This window comes from Streptopelia decaocto (genome assembly GCF_964273445.1).
Source record: "Streptopelia decaocto genome assembly, chromosome: 15".
NCBI classification, from domain to species: Eukaryota; Metazoa; Chordata; class Aves; order Columbiformes; family Columbidae; genus Streptopelia; species Streptopelia decaocto.
Genome location: NC_138670.1, coordinates 1914019 through 1930343, shown reverse-complemented (window position 1 = coordinate 1930343; position 16325 = coordinate 1914019). Strand labels below are relative to the sequence as shown.

At 40.4% G+C, this 16325-nt stretch overlaps 1 protein-coding gene across 10 annotated transcripts in view; it reads right to left on the bottom strand.

Moving 5' to 3' along the window:
• RIMBP2 (RIMS binding protein 2) overlaps nucleotides 1–13332 on the bottom strand; it is a gene marked incomplete at both ends in the record, with an annotated part of 43441 nt that extends 30109 nt beyond the window's left edge. For 4 of the 10 annotated variants that reach the window (XM_082066029.1, XM_082066026.1, XM_082066030.1 and 1 more), the window contains 6 exons: nucleotides 309–418; nucleotides 994–1070; nucleotides 2871–3022; nucleotides 6520–6724; nucleotides 10596–10646; nucleotides 13228–13329. In XM_082066029.1, the coding sequence (XP_081922155.1) occupies nucleotides 309–418; nucleotides 994–1070; nucleotides 2871–3022; nucleotides 6520–6724; nucleotides 10596–10646; nucleotides 13228–13329 (697 nt within the window). Of the gene's footprint in view, nucleotides 1–308; nucleotides 419–993; nucleotides 1071–2870; nucleotides 3023–6519; nucleotides 6725–9334; nucleotides 9356–10595; nucleotides 10647–13227 lie in introns of all 10 variants that reach the window. The other 6 variants (XM_082066024.1, XM_082066028.1, XM_082066025.1 and 3 more) reach the window with 3 other exon arrangements.
• Nucleotides 13333–16325: the final 2993 nt, after the last annotated feature.

The following is a 16325-nucleotide window of genomic DNA, read 5'->3' as shown; positions in this document are numbered from 1 at the left end:
AAAACTGGACATAAACAACATTTGGAGTTGAACGTAAAGGTTCAGTGAGGCAAAAACCAGAGGCAGTAAGCTTTCTTGTCAACTTAAATCTTGCCAGTAGGAAAAGCTGACAATATAAAATATCTTATAATTAGCTTTGACTGCAAGGAGAGGCCTTGCTGGTGCAAATTAATTAACACAATGACGATAGGGGTAATTTTAGCAACTGATTCGGTAGTAGATGAAGGAAAGAACTGGGAGCATGTTTGACAGATGAACTGATTTGAATCTGCATGAATTAGCATGTATCCACAGATTAAAAAAAATACCTTCGTAAAAGCCATCTTCATCCATATCTCCATACACATAAAGGTACTTTCCTGCCGTAAGGGGGAGTTCTGCTTCTGGATTTTCATTTGGTCCATCGAAAGGGTTGTAACTGCAGTGGAGTACAGATGGAAAACCCGTGTTCACTGACAACCCCGCACAACCGAACACGGATCAGAAAAAGGCTGCACAGGGAGGTAATTCCTCACTTCAAGCTTTTTGTTTCCCTTGTGAAACACATTCTGAGCCGAGTCCAGGTCGGTTTGTTGCTGTGAGCTGAACTGCATCACCCACGGGCTGCCAGGACACGTCACCTGTTTCCTTAAGCACCACGCACTTAAAATCTCATCCTTTTCTGTAGAGTTTACTTACAGGTTTCTCACTTAGAATATTCTTTAATTTTTAAAGCGAATTAGAGCAAACTCAGTTGTGGGTGTCTTTTCCATTTGTCTTACATGGCAGCCTTTTACACAAGTTTATTCAGTTCAACAGAGACAAGTTAAATAAAGACTAAAACAGTGAGCTACAGCTAAAACAAGGTACACATATACAGAAAATTCTTGAAAGGCATTTGCTATCCGTAACATTGGTCCTGGGCAATAATTTAGTGCATGAATAGGTCAAGTAAAACCAAATGTTGATTATTACAAATAATTTTAACATATGTAATGAGCTGGGTTTTTTTACCTATAACGGGCAATGCAAAGATGGACTTTCCCAGAATATCTCTGCTTTGAGGTATTGGAATTCTGATCATTATCCATCTGTAGAGAAAAATAAAAAAGACAATGTGATTATGTGATTTCAAAAAGATGCATTCACTGTGTTCCTGACAGGCAGTAAAAATCAGACATGCAACACTGACCAAAAAAATTAAATTCTAACATGGAACAAACCACAGAATCACAGAATCCCAGAGTGTCAGGGGTTGAAGGGCCCTGGAAAGCTCATCCAGTGCAATCCCCCCCTGGAGCAGAAACACCCAGCTGAGGTTACACAGGAAGGTGTCCAGGCGGGTTGGAATGTCTGCACAGAAGGAGACTCCACAACCCCCCTGGGCAGCCTGGGCCAGGCTCTGCCACCCTCACCAGGAACAAGTTTCTTCTCATATTTAAGTGGAACCTCCTGTGTTCCAGTTTGAACCCATTACCCCTTGTCCTCTCATTGGTTGTCACCGAGAAGAGCCTGGCTCCATCCTCCTGACACTCCCCCTTTATATATCTGTAAACATGAATGAGTCACCCCTCAGTCTCCTCTTGTCCAGCTCCAGAGCCCCAGCTCCCTCAGCCTTTCCTCACACGGGAGATGCTCCACTCCCTGCAGCATCTTGGTGGCTGCGCTGGACTCTCTCCAGCAGTTCCCTGTCCTGCTGGAACTGAGGGGCCACAACTGGACACAATATTCCAGGTGTGGTCTCCCCAGGGCAGAGCAGAGGGGCAGGAGAACCTCTCTGACCTACTGACCACCCCCTTCTAACCCACCCCAGGTACCATTGGCTTCCTGGCCACAAGGGCCCAGTGCTGGCTCATGGTCACCCTGCTGTCCCCAGGACCCCCAGGTCCCTTTCCCCTACGCTGCTCTCTAACAGGTCATTCCCCAGCTTATACTGGAACCTGGGGATGTTCCTACCCAGATGCAAAACTCTACACTTTCCCTTTTTATATTAACCAGGTTAATTTTACTTAGAAGGGCTTCAGACTTCACAGCATTATGTCCCATTTTTAGATTTTATTAATACACTCTCCCCCCTGGGTCTGGATACCTCTGGAAGAGAATGGAGATTACTTTTTGTGAGCTTGCATAATGCAAGTATGTATCACGTAATTAAACTCTAGAAGGCACACAACGAACAATTCTGCAAGAGAGGGCTTGACATTCTCAGTGAGAGATAACTCAAAAATAATAGAAAAGGGGAATTAAATTTGACGTGCACTTCTTCTGTTCCTTGCTGTTAGTTCTGCTTCCCTAAGTCTCGCTGCTAAGCTGACCTCTTCAAAAAGCAGTGCATGTTCCCACTTTGCAGTAATGCTGCTACACACAAACATACACACATTTATTTGAGGATAATCCTTAGATACGCCCAATTCTTGCTATAAAATAATCTAATGTTTTGCTGAATAACCTGCACCACACTCAGGCTTGTGATCCCTTTAAAAACATTTTGATTCTTCCAGCTTTCACAGGTACAGCAGCAATGAATATAAAACAGGGAGAAAATATGCACACAGTTTCAATTTATTTTTCTGTAAAGATTAAGAATTAGATTCAGGACTGTAAGGTAAAGGGTAACATCTAAAGAGCCTTTCCTCATGGCTGTTTGCCCATGTAAAACAGCCTTGTGGTATTTCAGAGGAAATAACACCCTTCTATAAAGTTTGCAAAGTGTGTCCTATACGTCCTTATATTTAACATTTGTCCTAAATATCAACAGCCACGTTCTTTCAGAAGACGAGAACACTCATGTCTGGAGTTTCTAAAGGCAGGTGGATCCCCCTGCATCGGAGCCCTGGCGAAGTCTCGGCCCCATAACATACATTGTCCGCACCAAATTCAGAAAGACTCACGTCTGAATCAAATCTGCATCTTGGGGTACCAGATCTTGACTTGGACAGGAATGTAGGTTTGACAGACAACTGTTCTGGTTTGTCTCCAGATATCTGAAGGGGTCGTATAAACTCTGAGATCACACAACGACTTCCAGAAGGACTTTCATGACCTGGCGGTGAACGAAACACATACAGGAATAAGTAACTGTTTGCAGGCATTTCTTAAGAGCTCCTTGTTTACACCAGTACTAAAAACACATAATTTGGGCACAGTGCCGTCTCTCCAGTTTCTACAAAAACAGAAGACATAGGCTGTGAAAAAGGAAAAATCTCCAGAAATGCTTTTTGAATATTTTTATTGTGCTTTTTTTTTTTTTAAAGCACTTAAGAAGAAAAAGGAAAAGCGAGTTTATACTGCACATTGGGAGGACCCGAGCAGGCAGCCTCACCCCAGGCTGAACACACATTATTGACTCCAGTCAAAACCAGGCCTAAGGGTGAGGGGACACCAGTGAAAATAACAACTCCATCAAGGTTGCAAGAGAGACCAATAAAGCGCAATATAAAATACTTCTACATTTTTTCCATTTTACTGTCAGTTTAGTCCCAAAACCACAGGAAAACAAGCAGGGAAGTGTCAACATCCTAATTATACTTGCAGCATCAGCAGAAGTGACAGCAAAAGCAGAGTCTAGAGCATTGCTGACGCAATCAGATATGCACAATGCCTTCTCCTTTCTCTCTCATTAACATAATGAACCTCTGCTCTGATTTTCAAACCCCTGGATATGTTCAGGTTCAGCATTTCCTCCCCAGTTCTGCCAGAAGCCTGGACAGAAACGTTCTGCTGCTGAATTACAAGCTTCCCAGACACACGTCACCGGGAATTATCAGTGGAACCTCTTTACTCATATTGCAGAGGAGAATAAGCTCCAAAACATATCATCAGAGGGTTTTTCTGGTGTTCTCCTTAGTCCAACATGATTAATTTTCTCTGCATCACTGTAATTTACAGCAGGACAGCTTAAGCACATTGACAGCAGGGAAATACACAAGTCATCATACAAAAGATTAATTACAAGCAGCCTTGCTCACAGCAATCCCCAGGCTGCAAAAGGACACGTTTTTTATTCTTGGAACCTTTCTCACATATATAATAGAAAAGTCATCCCCGTTCAGAAACCTTTAGCCAATTTAGCTCCTTCTGTTTGCTGTTAATGTGCTTGCCATATCAGCCCGTCAGCGCCAAGTCTATAAATAATTGGTCCAACTGTGATTATTCATTCAAAGGAAACTGCTGTTTGGTCTCATACCTCCTGGATTTTTCAGGCTTTGTTAGTAAATTGGTTGCACTGCACACAAAATGTGGAGGAAGATTCTTGGACAGAACAGCCCTCGCTTTGCACATATATAGGATGATAACAACAGGAACACATATGAACAAGAACTCCAGGAATATCAAGATGCTGGAAGATATTCAACTGCCATCTTTTCTCCACTTGTAAAACGGGTTACACAACATTTACCTGGAGTCTTTAATGGGAAAACTGTGTGGTAGTTGTAATTGCATCACATGAAGGGGCTGCAGATGGTGCTGAGCACAAGACACAGCCGTCCCTGCTCAGGTGCCTCCCCTCCAGCAGACAAAGCCTGGACCCACACCCACCAATGCAGAAATACAGCTTCTGCCCCAGATCTAGCCGTGCAAAATGGATCTGTTCTTCCTAACTGGACTTATTGCCACCTACAGTGTCCATTTCTTTATTCATTTGGCTACTTATGCGATGTAACGTCTCCTCCCTCAATCAATTCTGCACTGGCTGCCACCAGTTCCTGCCTCTCTATGGAAAAGTGTGTGAAACAACACAAGTTGATCCTCCAAGGCTCTTTCCCAGGCTGTGGGACTGATCCTATCTGGGACCACAATGTGATCTATTTCTTAAAGCAGCTTAAAAATCACTGTATTTTCAAGCTATTCTCACAACTGCAATAAATTCGAAAGAACAGATTTTTGGGCAAGTTGTATTGTACAACATTAAGAGTTAGTTCCTGTGTATTCTGTATGGGGGACTTTTTTAAAAGGTCATGAGATGCTTTTTGTCCACAAAGTGTTGTAAAACCCATACAGGCTCTAAATGGCCTTTATTTTCCCATGACTGGCCAATGTCTGTTAAGGAGTCTGAAGAACACCCTGTCAAGGAAAGAGCTAAAGAAGAACCATTAGACTCTCAGTTTTATTTATTGGAACCACTGATTCATCATGGACTACCTAAATTATCTAGAAAGCCCATTTAAATAAGCCTTTGATGAATAATAAATCGCAAGGTTTCTGTATCTGATAGTGACATTATTATATGTTTACAGTGAACTTTTTATATCCTAATCTGTTCCGGGTTTATTTCATTTCCTGCCACATTCAACCATCACCAATGAAGGCAAAGCAGCTGGTCCCAAACTGATCTCATTCCTGTCATTTGCTTTGCTTTGAAAGCTGTCCTTGTGTTCCCTCTTGTTCTTTCTTCCACACACATAATAAAAATAATTACACTTCTGGTTTGAAGAACTTGCTGTGGCATTACCGTCATTATCGTGAAATGGTTGATTTCAGTCATTAGAAATCCTGCCCACTTGCTTCAACATGACTTTATTGTTGTCAGTGCATTCATCCTGAGAATGAACATTGTCCACGATTTCTGATGTTTATACACAAGTGCTGCAGACCCTGAATTCCAAGTGGCATAAAAATCACTAGATTATGAGAAACTGTTTACAGAGCAAGGCCTTTGAATTATGTCAGTACCAACCTGCCTGTGTTTTCTGTGGATTTCATCAAGTATTTCTTGGAAGATTCTGTTTGTTATGTTTTGAAGGTTTTTTCAAAAGCCGTTTCCATTAGTGTTTGAAGAGTAAACGTAAGGTAGTTTGAAAAGTTTGACCGAGGAGCTCAACAACTTTAGTTGATTTTTATTCGAGGATTGGAACCTATTTAGATCAATTGCAGAGATACAGACTGGACCTTGACCAGCTGCTTCAGGGACATTTCAACAGCTAATTACCTTCCCTTTAAAACCAAGTGTTGCTTTGAAAATCCTGTCCTTAGATACACAAAGACCTAGTCCTGTTGATATTAAAGAAGCCACTACTAAATTCTTACAGCTATCAGGTAATGCCTTCTGATTTCTCGATTTATTGCACTATAATATCTACTTAGGTAGGACTTGCAGCTCCAGAAAGGCGTATAAACTAATATACACCACAGTGGGCAAAACTTTGTAGTTTATATGCCTTCTCCCAGAAGCTTAAGAAGATGAAATGAAAAACATCCAAACACTTTCATTTTTCTGGTTCTTCTTTATACTTGTTTTAAGACAACTTTCTTCTTCTGACAGAAGTAGATATTTACATAAGGAATGCATCATTTTAACACAGGTTTCTCATCAGTACACCCAACAGCAATTAGAGAGAATTGCTCACAGCAGCGCCCAAATGAAGTTGGAACCTCAGTGAAGGCTTGAGAGATGCTCTGAAATTAACATCAGTCACAAAACAGGAACAGGAGTGAATTCTTTCCTCCATTTGTACAATCAAACTCTATTGATGTCACCAAGGTGCATCTTAAAACTTACAAGGCAGAACAGATATCTACAAATAAAACGCTCGTCCTTACCTTTACCTATAGAAGTGGCTATTCCGTTCATTAACTGCGACAGAGATTTACCGGGAGAACCAGAGATATCTGAGGATGCCACCGAGTTGCTGCTCAGGAGATCGATCTTCCCCGCCTGCTGTCGGAACTTCTCCAGCTCTCTGGACAAGAGGTTAAACTGTTCGCTCTGGGTCCGGCATTTCTCCTCCAGCTCTCGCACCTTGGCCTTCACGAGACACAACACACACATTCGACTGAGATCAGAGCGAGCTGCGACTCTCAGATTGTTCCTGAGTACCAGGAAGCCAGGACAGGCAAACTATTTAGGACAAACAGTCACACTCTTCTCCCCCGAAATTCTCACCCATATTCAGAACTAAACTTTTTAGCAGCCCTGTAATATTGCAGTGAGTGCCCCTTTTCATCCCCGGCTTCCAAAGTGGAAATTCCTCATCACATTTTTTGGCAAAAAAGTCAGCGCCAACAACTCCTGCAAGCAGATCCTGTGGATTTTTGAGTTCTACTAGCATCTGAATGTCACTTTTGTGTACTCTCCCATCTTTTTCTAGAACTCAGGTGTATTTCTGGGGTTTGACCATCCTCGGCTATTAAGTCGAAGCCTCCTGAATTGTCAGATTAATGTATTTATGTATTAAAGAACACCACCAAGGTTCATGCAGAATGTGGATCTGTCTACTGGCTTAATTCACTTTCAAAAGTAATGCTGGTCACTCAAGTTGCCAAACCACACCAAGGTAACCCATACAAACAGCCAAGATTTCCAGGTCTGTGCTCTGGAAGAGACCAAAGAAAGGCTGAGATTGAGGGGACACCCGTGTCCCAGGTGCTGTGACCCTAACGCTGCAAGCAGAAGTAGCTCAGAGGCACTAATAGGCTCCTTATATGAAAAGCTGGTACATTATATCCTAATGTGATGCTTTATGATGAACAGACACCACTTTCCTTCATTAAAAACCCCTTTATAGAGTACGCCTAGTTAAACAACTGTACTAACAAAGGAGGAGTGGACACCAATTAAATTCATTCAACTGTACTACAGGTTTCTTTTTCTCGAAAGAGAAAAATATTCTCAGTTCATGTAAGAAACACTGCACATATTACATTTCAAGAAAATGGTGTATATTACATACCACCTATACAAAGATCTTAGCACAGCAAAACGAAACAGTTCTCAGAAGAACACAAACGTCCACATTTCCTACTAGAGAAGATGCTACTGTTTGTTCCTTTTGGGTTTTTTTTGGTTAACAAAAGCAATACTGAATTTTGAGGAGATAATTTCTTTCTATTCATAAGACACAAATTAATTTAGTTCTGCTAAAGAAGTCTTACAGTATCTATCTGACTAATTATGAAACAGAAAACAATAAGATACAGAGACATTGTGGGATTTTTTACACAAACAGTAAATGCTTTGATTTTTGTGGTTTTTTTGTCTTTCATCTTTTCACCGTGGCTTTGAGCAACCAAAATGGGAGTCTTTGAAACTTCACTGCAGGAATAAGGTGTCTATTCACAATTTTAAAAGAACATTAAACAAACAAAGTAGTAAAGTGCTCTGGGTTTTGGATCCTCTCTTCCCAATGGAACATTTAAGGATGTGCTATTCAGTTCTCTAAGAACATATACTGACCTTTCCACATGTGGTTATGGAAACTCTAGCATAAAATGGAAAATAAAAAGTCACCATCCAGAACCCAACAAGATGCTACAGCTGCCTTAAAAACATTTTTGAAAATAAAAATTTAACGTATTGTTATAATTTATTAATTCAAAACTGATTTTCATATCAGAATATGCCTTCTTTCACTTTCTTTCAATTATCTAGAAGCTTCATTTTCATGTTGTTCTCTCATGACAGTATAAAGCCTGGAAGAAAAATATCTTTACTACTTTATTTTAATCAAGGTTATGAGTTAGAAGTGAGCACAACGCTGGTACCATACAAAGAAATAATTACCGTAAGATCCACAACAGTACTAACAGGAGGCGTCCCCAACCCTGTCTTTGTTTCTTGGCTTCAGGCAGGTGCTGAATTTTTATTCTGTATCATGGTTCTGCCCACACAGCCTGTCCTAATAATGATGGCACAAAGTGCCAAGTGTACTATAACTCCTTAAAACCAGATCTACCTAGAACAGTTGTTGGATGGGAAGACCTTCTCCACTGCAGACCAGAACAAACGTGTTTCACTTGGGACTTTCCAAATGACTCATGGAATACATTGTGCTATTTCTAAAACCTGAACAGCTTCTTAAATGGAAAATGAAGCAGACTTCATCCATTACAAGACAGAGACTGTTCGCACAAGACAGACAAGATGATGAGCAACTTTCCAGGTGGACAGGCTGGAATTCAGACTAGTAATGAGCTCACACATTCTGGTACAGAGATGCCGTTCCTTAGTTTAATTGTTTGTGTAGCATCAATGGCTTTCAGTGCCTGGCTCAACAAATCAGCCTCAGCTGGAAATACCACATGAAATTATCTTTGTGTTAAAGAAGTGCCAATCTGAATTCAGACAAAATCCAGTCAGAAAGCTACGATCTAGAATGAACTACCAAACCATCCTTACTGGGCATGCTCGTAAGAAATTCGTCTTCAAAATCAGTATCTGAGCTCTCATTAAATCATATATCATCATATTAGATGATTACTCTTTCGTAGGAAAAAAACCCTGATTTTGGTGATTTGGTGTTAGGCCAAGCATGCCTGCATAACAATGGTTCTAGCACACATCCCATGCAAGGTCCAGCTTTAACAGGAAAAGTGCAGGATTCAGGACAAGGAAAGGAGAATTTATGCCCTAAAATACCTGCATGCTGTCCAAGGTGTTCTGGATGAAGTGCAAAGCAATAAATTCCAAACAAGACACAGTAAACGAAGAGATGGGAAATAAACAAAGAAAGAAAAACAGGGTTGAACACTTTTTTTCACATTTCAAAGCAAAATATATTAGAACAGCTAACAGGTGTAAAAACATGCATTAACGCAAACCACAGTATAGAACGTTTCAGAAATCAATAGCACTGCTGGTTTCAAATTGCAAAAGGCAGATAAAATAAAATGCTAAAAAATAATGCGCTCATGGCAATGAAAAGCAAAATCTTAGGAAACATTGATGGGGTTCTGCAAAATCAGAGGTTGCAGATAAATCAGCTAAATAGAAATTTTAATAAGCTTGAGGGGTTGTAAATAATCACTTGCCTGCTTTATTTTCACTTACGTTTTCCTGCATCATCTACTTTCCACCAGGCATTAAATAATAATTTAATCTTACATTCTTAAAGGCAAGACAAGCGTAATATATATGATGATAATGAACGCACATGAGTAAAACATTTTCTGTGGGAACATTAACTTTTATAGGTATAAATAAACAATAAAACCAAATTTTTTAAAAGGTGGTCAGTGCACCAGAAAAACCACCTTCCATCGATGCATGAGCAGTAGGTACAGACACAAGAACCACTGTGACAAGGTAAAGACTAGAAATTGTGTTCTGCTATAAACAGAGTTCTAAGTGCATTGTCAACATTGCTGTTACCAGTCTGTGGTATCGCATGTTCTTTATGACATGTACTGTTTGTTAAGACTTAATAACCATTTAATGCCTTTTCCTTAGACAAGAAAACTAGTTTGGTAGTGATCAGTGGACATCTATTTTGCATGAAAAAAATGACAAGCAAAAAGAACAAAGGGAAATCTGGATGCAGTTAGTATGTTATTTGTTGTGCATTACATACTGCAAACAGTTCAAGTGGTTTGGATTAATTATAGAAATCACAGAATCCCAGAAACACTTTCAGATATCTGATGGTATTTTACAAAAAATGGTACCAAAATTTCCATTCTATACAAAGAGACACTGAGTTCCACACATCACTTCCAGCAGCTCAACATAATGATCCCTAACAGAATTATAATCTTTAAAGAATGCAATGATATTAGAAGAGAAAAACATCCTTATTTGCCTACATATTACTTGAAACTTTTAAAAGTGATGCTACTGTAAAGTTATCACATTCATAATGGAACCTCCACAAGCAAAGGTAAGACAAAGAATCCCTTCTTACCTCTAGCAATTGAACTGCTCCTTCATGTTCCTTCTTGGCTTCAACCTGAGCCTTGTTTTAAGCAAGAAAAGGAGGCAGGGGAAGGAAAACAGAGAAACAAAAACAGAAAAAGGAAAAATTCAATCAGTCGTGCCACATATGATTTGCTCTAACTACATAAAGTAGCATATTGTTTACTCAAATCCAAAGCCAATTACAGTCTTGAAGGGATGGCTCCGTCAATATAACTACAGGGCTTTGGTTCCAAGCCACTGAAATAACTACTTATTTTTTGCAGACTGAATCTCAGTGAAGCTTAATAGCATCCGTGTTTTGTAGGACCAAGAGGAACGTGCTCAACACACTTTGAGAACACACCAGAAGTATTTCTGAAACCTTCTAAATTAAAACTGAAAAATGAGCTTCTTATTCCGCATTGTAGGAGATTCATAGTGTAGAAACCTTCCATACCAGGTTGGAGAAAGCGCCACCAAACTTAGGCTTGTTCTTTACATGCAGCAACAGTATTTATCATATAAGTAAGTAGCTCACAAACCATTTCAAGGCAACCACAAGAAAGGTTGTCTGTAAACAGAGGTGCAAAATTTAGGGTCCAATCAACTGGGTCAAAGAAGAAAAGAGGGAATTGATAAGAGCAGAAAAGTGTATTTTATGTAGCTCAGAAATTCAGTTATCAAATTTTGGTCAGGAAAAGTCTAAACCTTAGAAACAAAAAAAATAGGACTCAGTAACTTTGTGCTGTCCTCGCTTATTTCTGTTTAAGTTTTCACTCTATTCTTTATTGAAGCTTTCCCAAGATAAGCAAAACTCTTTATTAACCTTGTATCAGGCTGGTAGTCTGTGATGCGCTAACTTTGCCTCTTAGCTCCTTATCATGGTAACCCAGAGACCACGTTCTGCACTTCACTCAGAGAAAAGTCTTAAACCCTCCAGTTCAGCAGAGGACAACACCCCACAGACCTGCTAATTCAATGGGCAAGATTGCCCCATGATGGACACTCACACCTTAACCTCATTTTCCTCATCCATGAGGGCGACCCTGCTCCGTTACTGGTTTCAGTGGAAGCGGGGCCAGCCCATAAAGTCACAATGAAAAATATAGACCCAAACTATACTTCACTGTCATGCATGAAAGTAAAGCCTTGCTTTGGTCCTGAAAGCATAATTGCATTTCTTTGTGTACTACAGTGATAAGTCTTATCACTAGCACCTGATAAAATATTGGTTCAATGAGCATTAGCAAAGATGTGATGACAGGTAATAGAAAGCCTTGTGTTATCCGTCATCACAAGTTTAATAAAATCTACCCAGAATATGAGTTATTGATAAATGACTGGAAAAGCTGCATCAATAGCTATCTCTTCTTTACATCAAACCACCCTGTATTACGGCTTTCTTGGAGAAGAAGACCATCTGATTCCCCATCAACACAAAACCTTGATGATCAATATTGTAGGCTTCCCTTTAGGCTGAAAATCTGATCAGTCTGTACATATACTAAAAACACAATGAACTTTTATTTATAATATCAGAAAGTGACAGCAAATGCATCAGACTAACAGGAACTCGCACATTTCTCTGGTTCATCAGCAACTTTACGACAGTAACAAGATACGCTAAGAAATTTAAGTCCAAAATTTATGTGAAAGTTTAAATAATAACAGCTGCAAAGAACTAGAAACTGCATTTCGAAATATGCCTAAATAGATTAATAGCAAAAGGCTAAAAGAAAATTAACTGAAATATTTCAGTTGGTCAAGTGCAGCTTTCTATTTCAAGCAAACTATGTTTAGATACGTCTTTTTATTCTGCTGAGAAGGTCTCTCCATGCCAATTTTCTACCAAATTATCATTAGCATTATTATTTCTGTGTTTTGATCTAGTCAAGCAATTGGAAAAATCAACATTAGCATTGAGACAATTGCAGCTTTAAGTGACTTTGGAAAGACTGAAACTCAGTACCATATTTTTGATATTCTAATGAATATTAAGAAGTTGCAGTGTGAAAAACCACAAGTTTTAAACTGATCTGTGAATTAGAGAATGAACTTGGAAATGAGGTACTTAAATAGCTGTTTAGTTGATGAAAAAGAAGATCAGCTGTGATGTGTAAGTACCTTGACAAGGACTTGAATCTAATTTAGTGGAGAAAGGCTGTAAGGATTGCCAGTGTCTGGAAGAGGAGGGCCAAGAAATCCTAACAAGACATGAGTGTGTCCGTGAGGATGATGAACACATCCAGCAAACTGACAAGGAAACGGTGGATTCTCCACATTTTCATTATCATGAAATTAGGACCAGTTTCCTTCCTGATATTTAGTGAGTGCTGAAATATATCTGAGCACAACACAGAGGGAAGCAATGGAAATACAAAGGAAGTGCACGTACTTGTATCACTTCTCTCCCTATTGGGAAATACAAGGGCTTATATATATTGGTCAGTTTAGTCTTCACTGGCACAATGTAGATCATTTCATACACTCCTGTAAATCCAGCAGTAACATTCCCCTTGTTACACGTGCATGGGCAACCATGCAGAACAGGAACCAGTGGTGGTTTCAGCTCGTCCAGAGCAGGAGCTCCGTTCCGCGCCCTGTGCCCGGTCACTGCAATGTCCCGTTTCCCCGCTCACCTTCTGCAGCAGCTCGATTTCCTGCTGTTTGGCGTTGAGAACAGCCAAGGCTTGCTCATGCTCCAACTCCAGCTGTTGCCGCCGTTCAGCAGCCTCTCGCATATGCTGGGTCAAAGGAAGCAGAAAACCAGTCAGGAGGCTCTGACATCTCCTACCTGCAGCCAAACGCTGCTGTTCCCAGCACACAGATGTTCATCTCAGCGTCAAAGTTCTCTGGTAGCACTGACAGGCAAGCGGGGAACTGGAGAGGGTTTTAATTCAGTCAGTACTCAGAGGCATATTGCTAATGCTGAACTCAGGCATTTTGACAGCAATCTCTTTTAGGATATATGACTCTGTCATTGCCAGCAATGTGGCCTCTGCCATGCACAAGTGAGCAGCACCCATGTTATCCATCAGGCGCACATTTAGACGTTGTGCTAAAACATTAAAAGCCTGGAAAAAATTAGCTTGACAATTCCCTAAATGCCTCTTTATCTAGGACACGGTTTTGTCATTTGTTTTGCAAATGATGACCCAAAAGAAAGAGCTTGTCTTTGCTAACCTCTGCCTGTTATTTACAGCAAATTACACAGAGCAAAACAAACACAGGTGGATTTGGACAAAAGCGACTATGCCGACTCAAACCCAACTTTTAAAGTTCTGTCACTACTAATAATTCAAAGCAATATCAGAAAGGTTCTTGGGAAGAGCACAAGCTGAACAATGTCAAGATACCCTTTGCAGATAAAAATCTTTTTCATTACAGGTTGGTATTATTCTCCCAATGTCATTATAACTTCCAAACACCCTGTTAATAAACGGGAGTTAAGAAAGATCTCTTTATAGATTCTGATCTCTTCTGTGGTGAAACTCGTATTAAAGATATTTTCTAAATTACATATAATTCCCATAATACTCTCAGAGCAGAGGCACAATGTCTTATCTGCAGCACCATGAGTTATTACACAAAAACCCATTAGGAATCAACAACGCTTGGAAACACAAATGCATGGCTAAAATTGACAAGAGCAGCCCCAAAAAATCTCTTTTTGTGTAGAAGAGAAAACATCATCGAGCATATTGCTAACCTTTAATGAGCTGTTATTCCCTGCTAAATGTCGATCAGAACCAAGAGGGACAGCACAGAGAGGCCGCCCTGACTCCTCTCAATCTGCGGGTGTTTGCAAAGGAAGCAGAAACATCCCCAAACTCCAGTTGGCCTCTGCTTGGCATTTATTTCCTCTCATTTGATGTGTTGATTAAAAACAACAGCAACAACAACAAAATCAAAGATTTTCCCAGTTCATCAGTTTCTATTCTCAACTACGGCTTGTTTTCCAGGAGTTTTGTGAGAATTCAGTATTTTGACTGTAGACATTTCCAAACTGCATATTGTACAAAAGTTAAATGAATCTGTTCACGGGTTATATCTGTTCTCGTTATTTAATAATGACCAAAAGTAATGGTTCCAATTGTCATCTCATCTGAACAAATGTAACCTATTTTGTGAACTGGTATTACTCGTGATTTAAATTCGCACGACCCTAGGTTTACTGAGCTCAGCAGCTTCCATCGAGTCTTACGTAAAACTTGACACTGATGGAGCATCAGCACATTTCTTATATTCAAGAAGCTGTGAGGCAATCATGTCATTCTCACACTTTCAATTAAAACCTGTAATTATCAGAAACAAAGGTCTCACTTCACTCTCTCAAGATTTAGAACCAGATTCGGTACAGCAGATTTTGATATTGTTACATTCCTACTACTTTTACAAAAGCTACTACAGGGCATTTCTAGTCCTTTGCAGAGATCAATAAATAATCAGTACCGTGACCATGGAGTGAATCTATAAATTGTGATGAGGAAACAGATTGTGATACTTGATCTGTGATTCTCCCCAGCTTTTCATTTCTCTGTTTCCTAAAATACACATTTAATGAGCTACAGTTCACAGATTTTAGGGTCAGAAAAGACCATTTGTTCATCTGTGTTAACCTCAAAGTATCTCTCAGTCATTTTAGTATTGTCATGATCTACTTAGTATTTAAAGCAGCAAGGATCTCTTCACCCCAGCATCTGTCCCTCCCCAAGCACAGCAATTAAATCTCCCCCAAACCAGAAGAAATTCCTCCCCTCCCCCTCTGCTCACAAATTGTTTTTGCCTGCAAATCTGGTTTGCGCTCCCGATCTGCACATGGGCTGCTGCCGTTCGTGTTCCAAGCCCGAGGGAGCAGTTGGGGAGCGGGAGTGGACGGCAGAGATCACTGGGACACGGGGACACAGCCCTGAGCTGTCAAATCCTTCTGCATCTTCCGTCAGGACTGACATTGTCACTGTTTGTGGTGACGATCCAGTTGTCCATGCTGTCGCTGGCCTTACTGGGAGGCAGGCTACAACTTTCTACATGTGTAAATTTGCACTTCCCTGTTCGCACCCTTTCTAGAGATTCTAATAACGTTACTCTAACAGCAGAAAGCAAATCCACATCTAAACGAGCACAGGAAAAAGTACACTAAGGACTTCATATTTCAAAACATTTGGCAAATAATGCTCTATCCTTCAAAGAAAGTGCGAGGAAGGAAACTTTTCAATGTGCCTTTCAGATTCAAGGCAAGAATCCTGCTACGCAGCAGAGAATGATCTGGGGATGTGGTGCATATCTCAGTTTTCTTTCGAACTGTAGAGCCAGACAGCTGTATAGTATAAACTGGGTTTGAAATAGCACTTAGGGGACCTGCTCAAACAGTCCTTGTTTTTCTGGCTTCCCCATGGGCAGCAGGGGGGTCTGACAGTTAATAGCCCATCCTATAATAGCTTCAGCCGTTTCAGTGGGTGCACAGTGTTACCTACAGCTGCCAACAAAACAAACCCATTCGTTCCTATAGCAGTGACTTTTACTGTTCTAAAACATGCCATTGGTTAGTGCCAGAACGAACTCAAATGGCTTTCAAGTGCTGAAGTCTTGTTTATGAGACAAAACTCATACATGAGGCTGAATGGGAGCAAATTTAGTTCTCACCCAAGTACCGTTATCAAAGGACTTGTCATCTGTGCCTGCAGATGGGTGGGCACCGTGACAGCGGGATGAATGGGGAAAGCTGGCTGAACACACC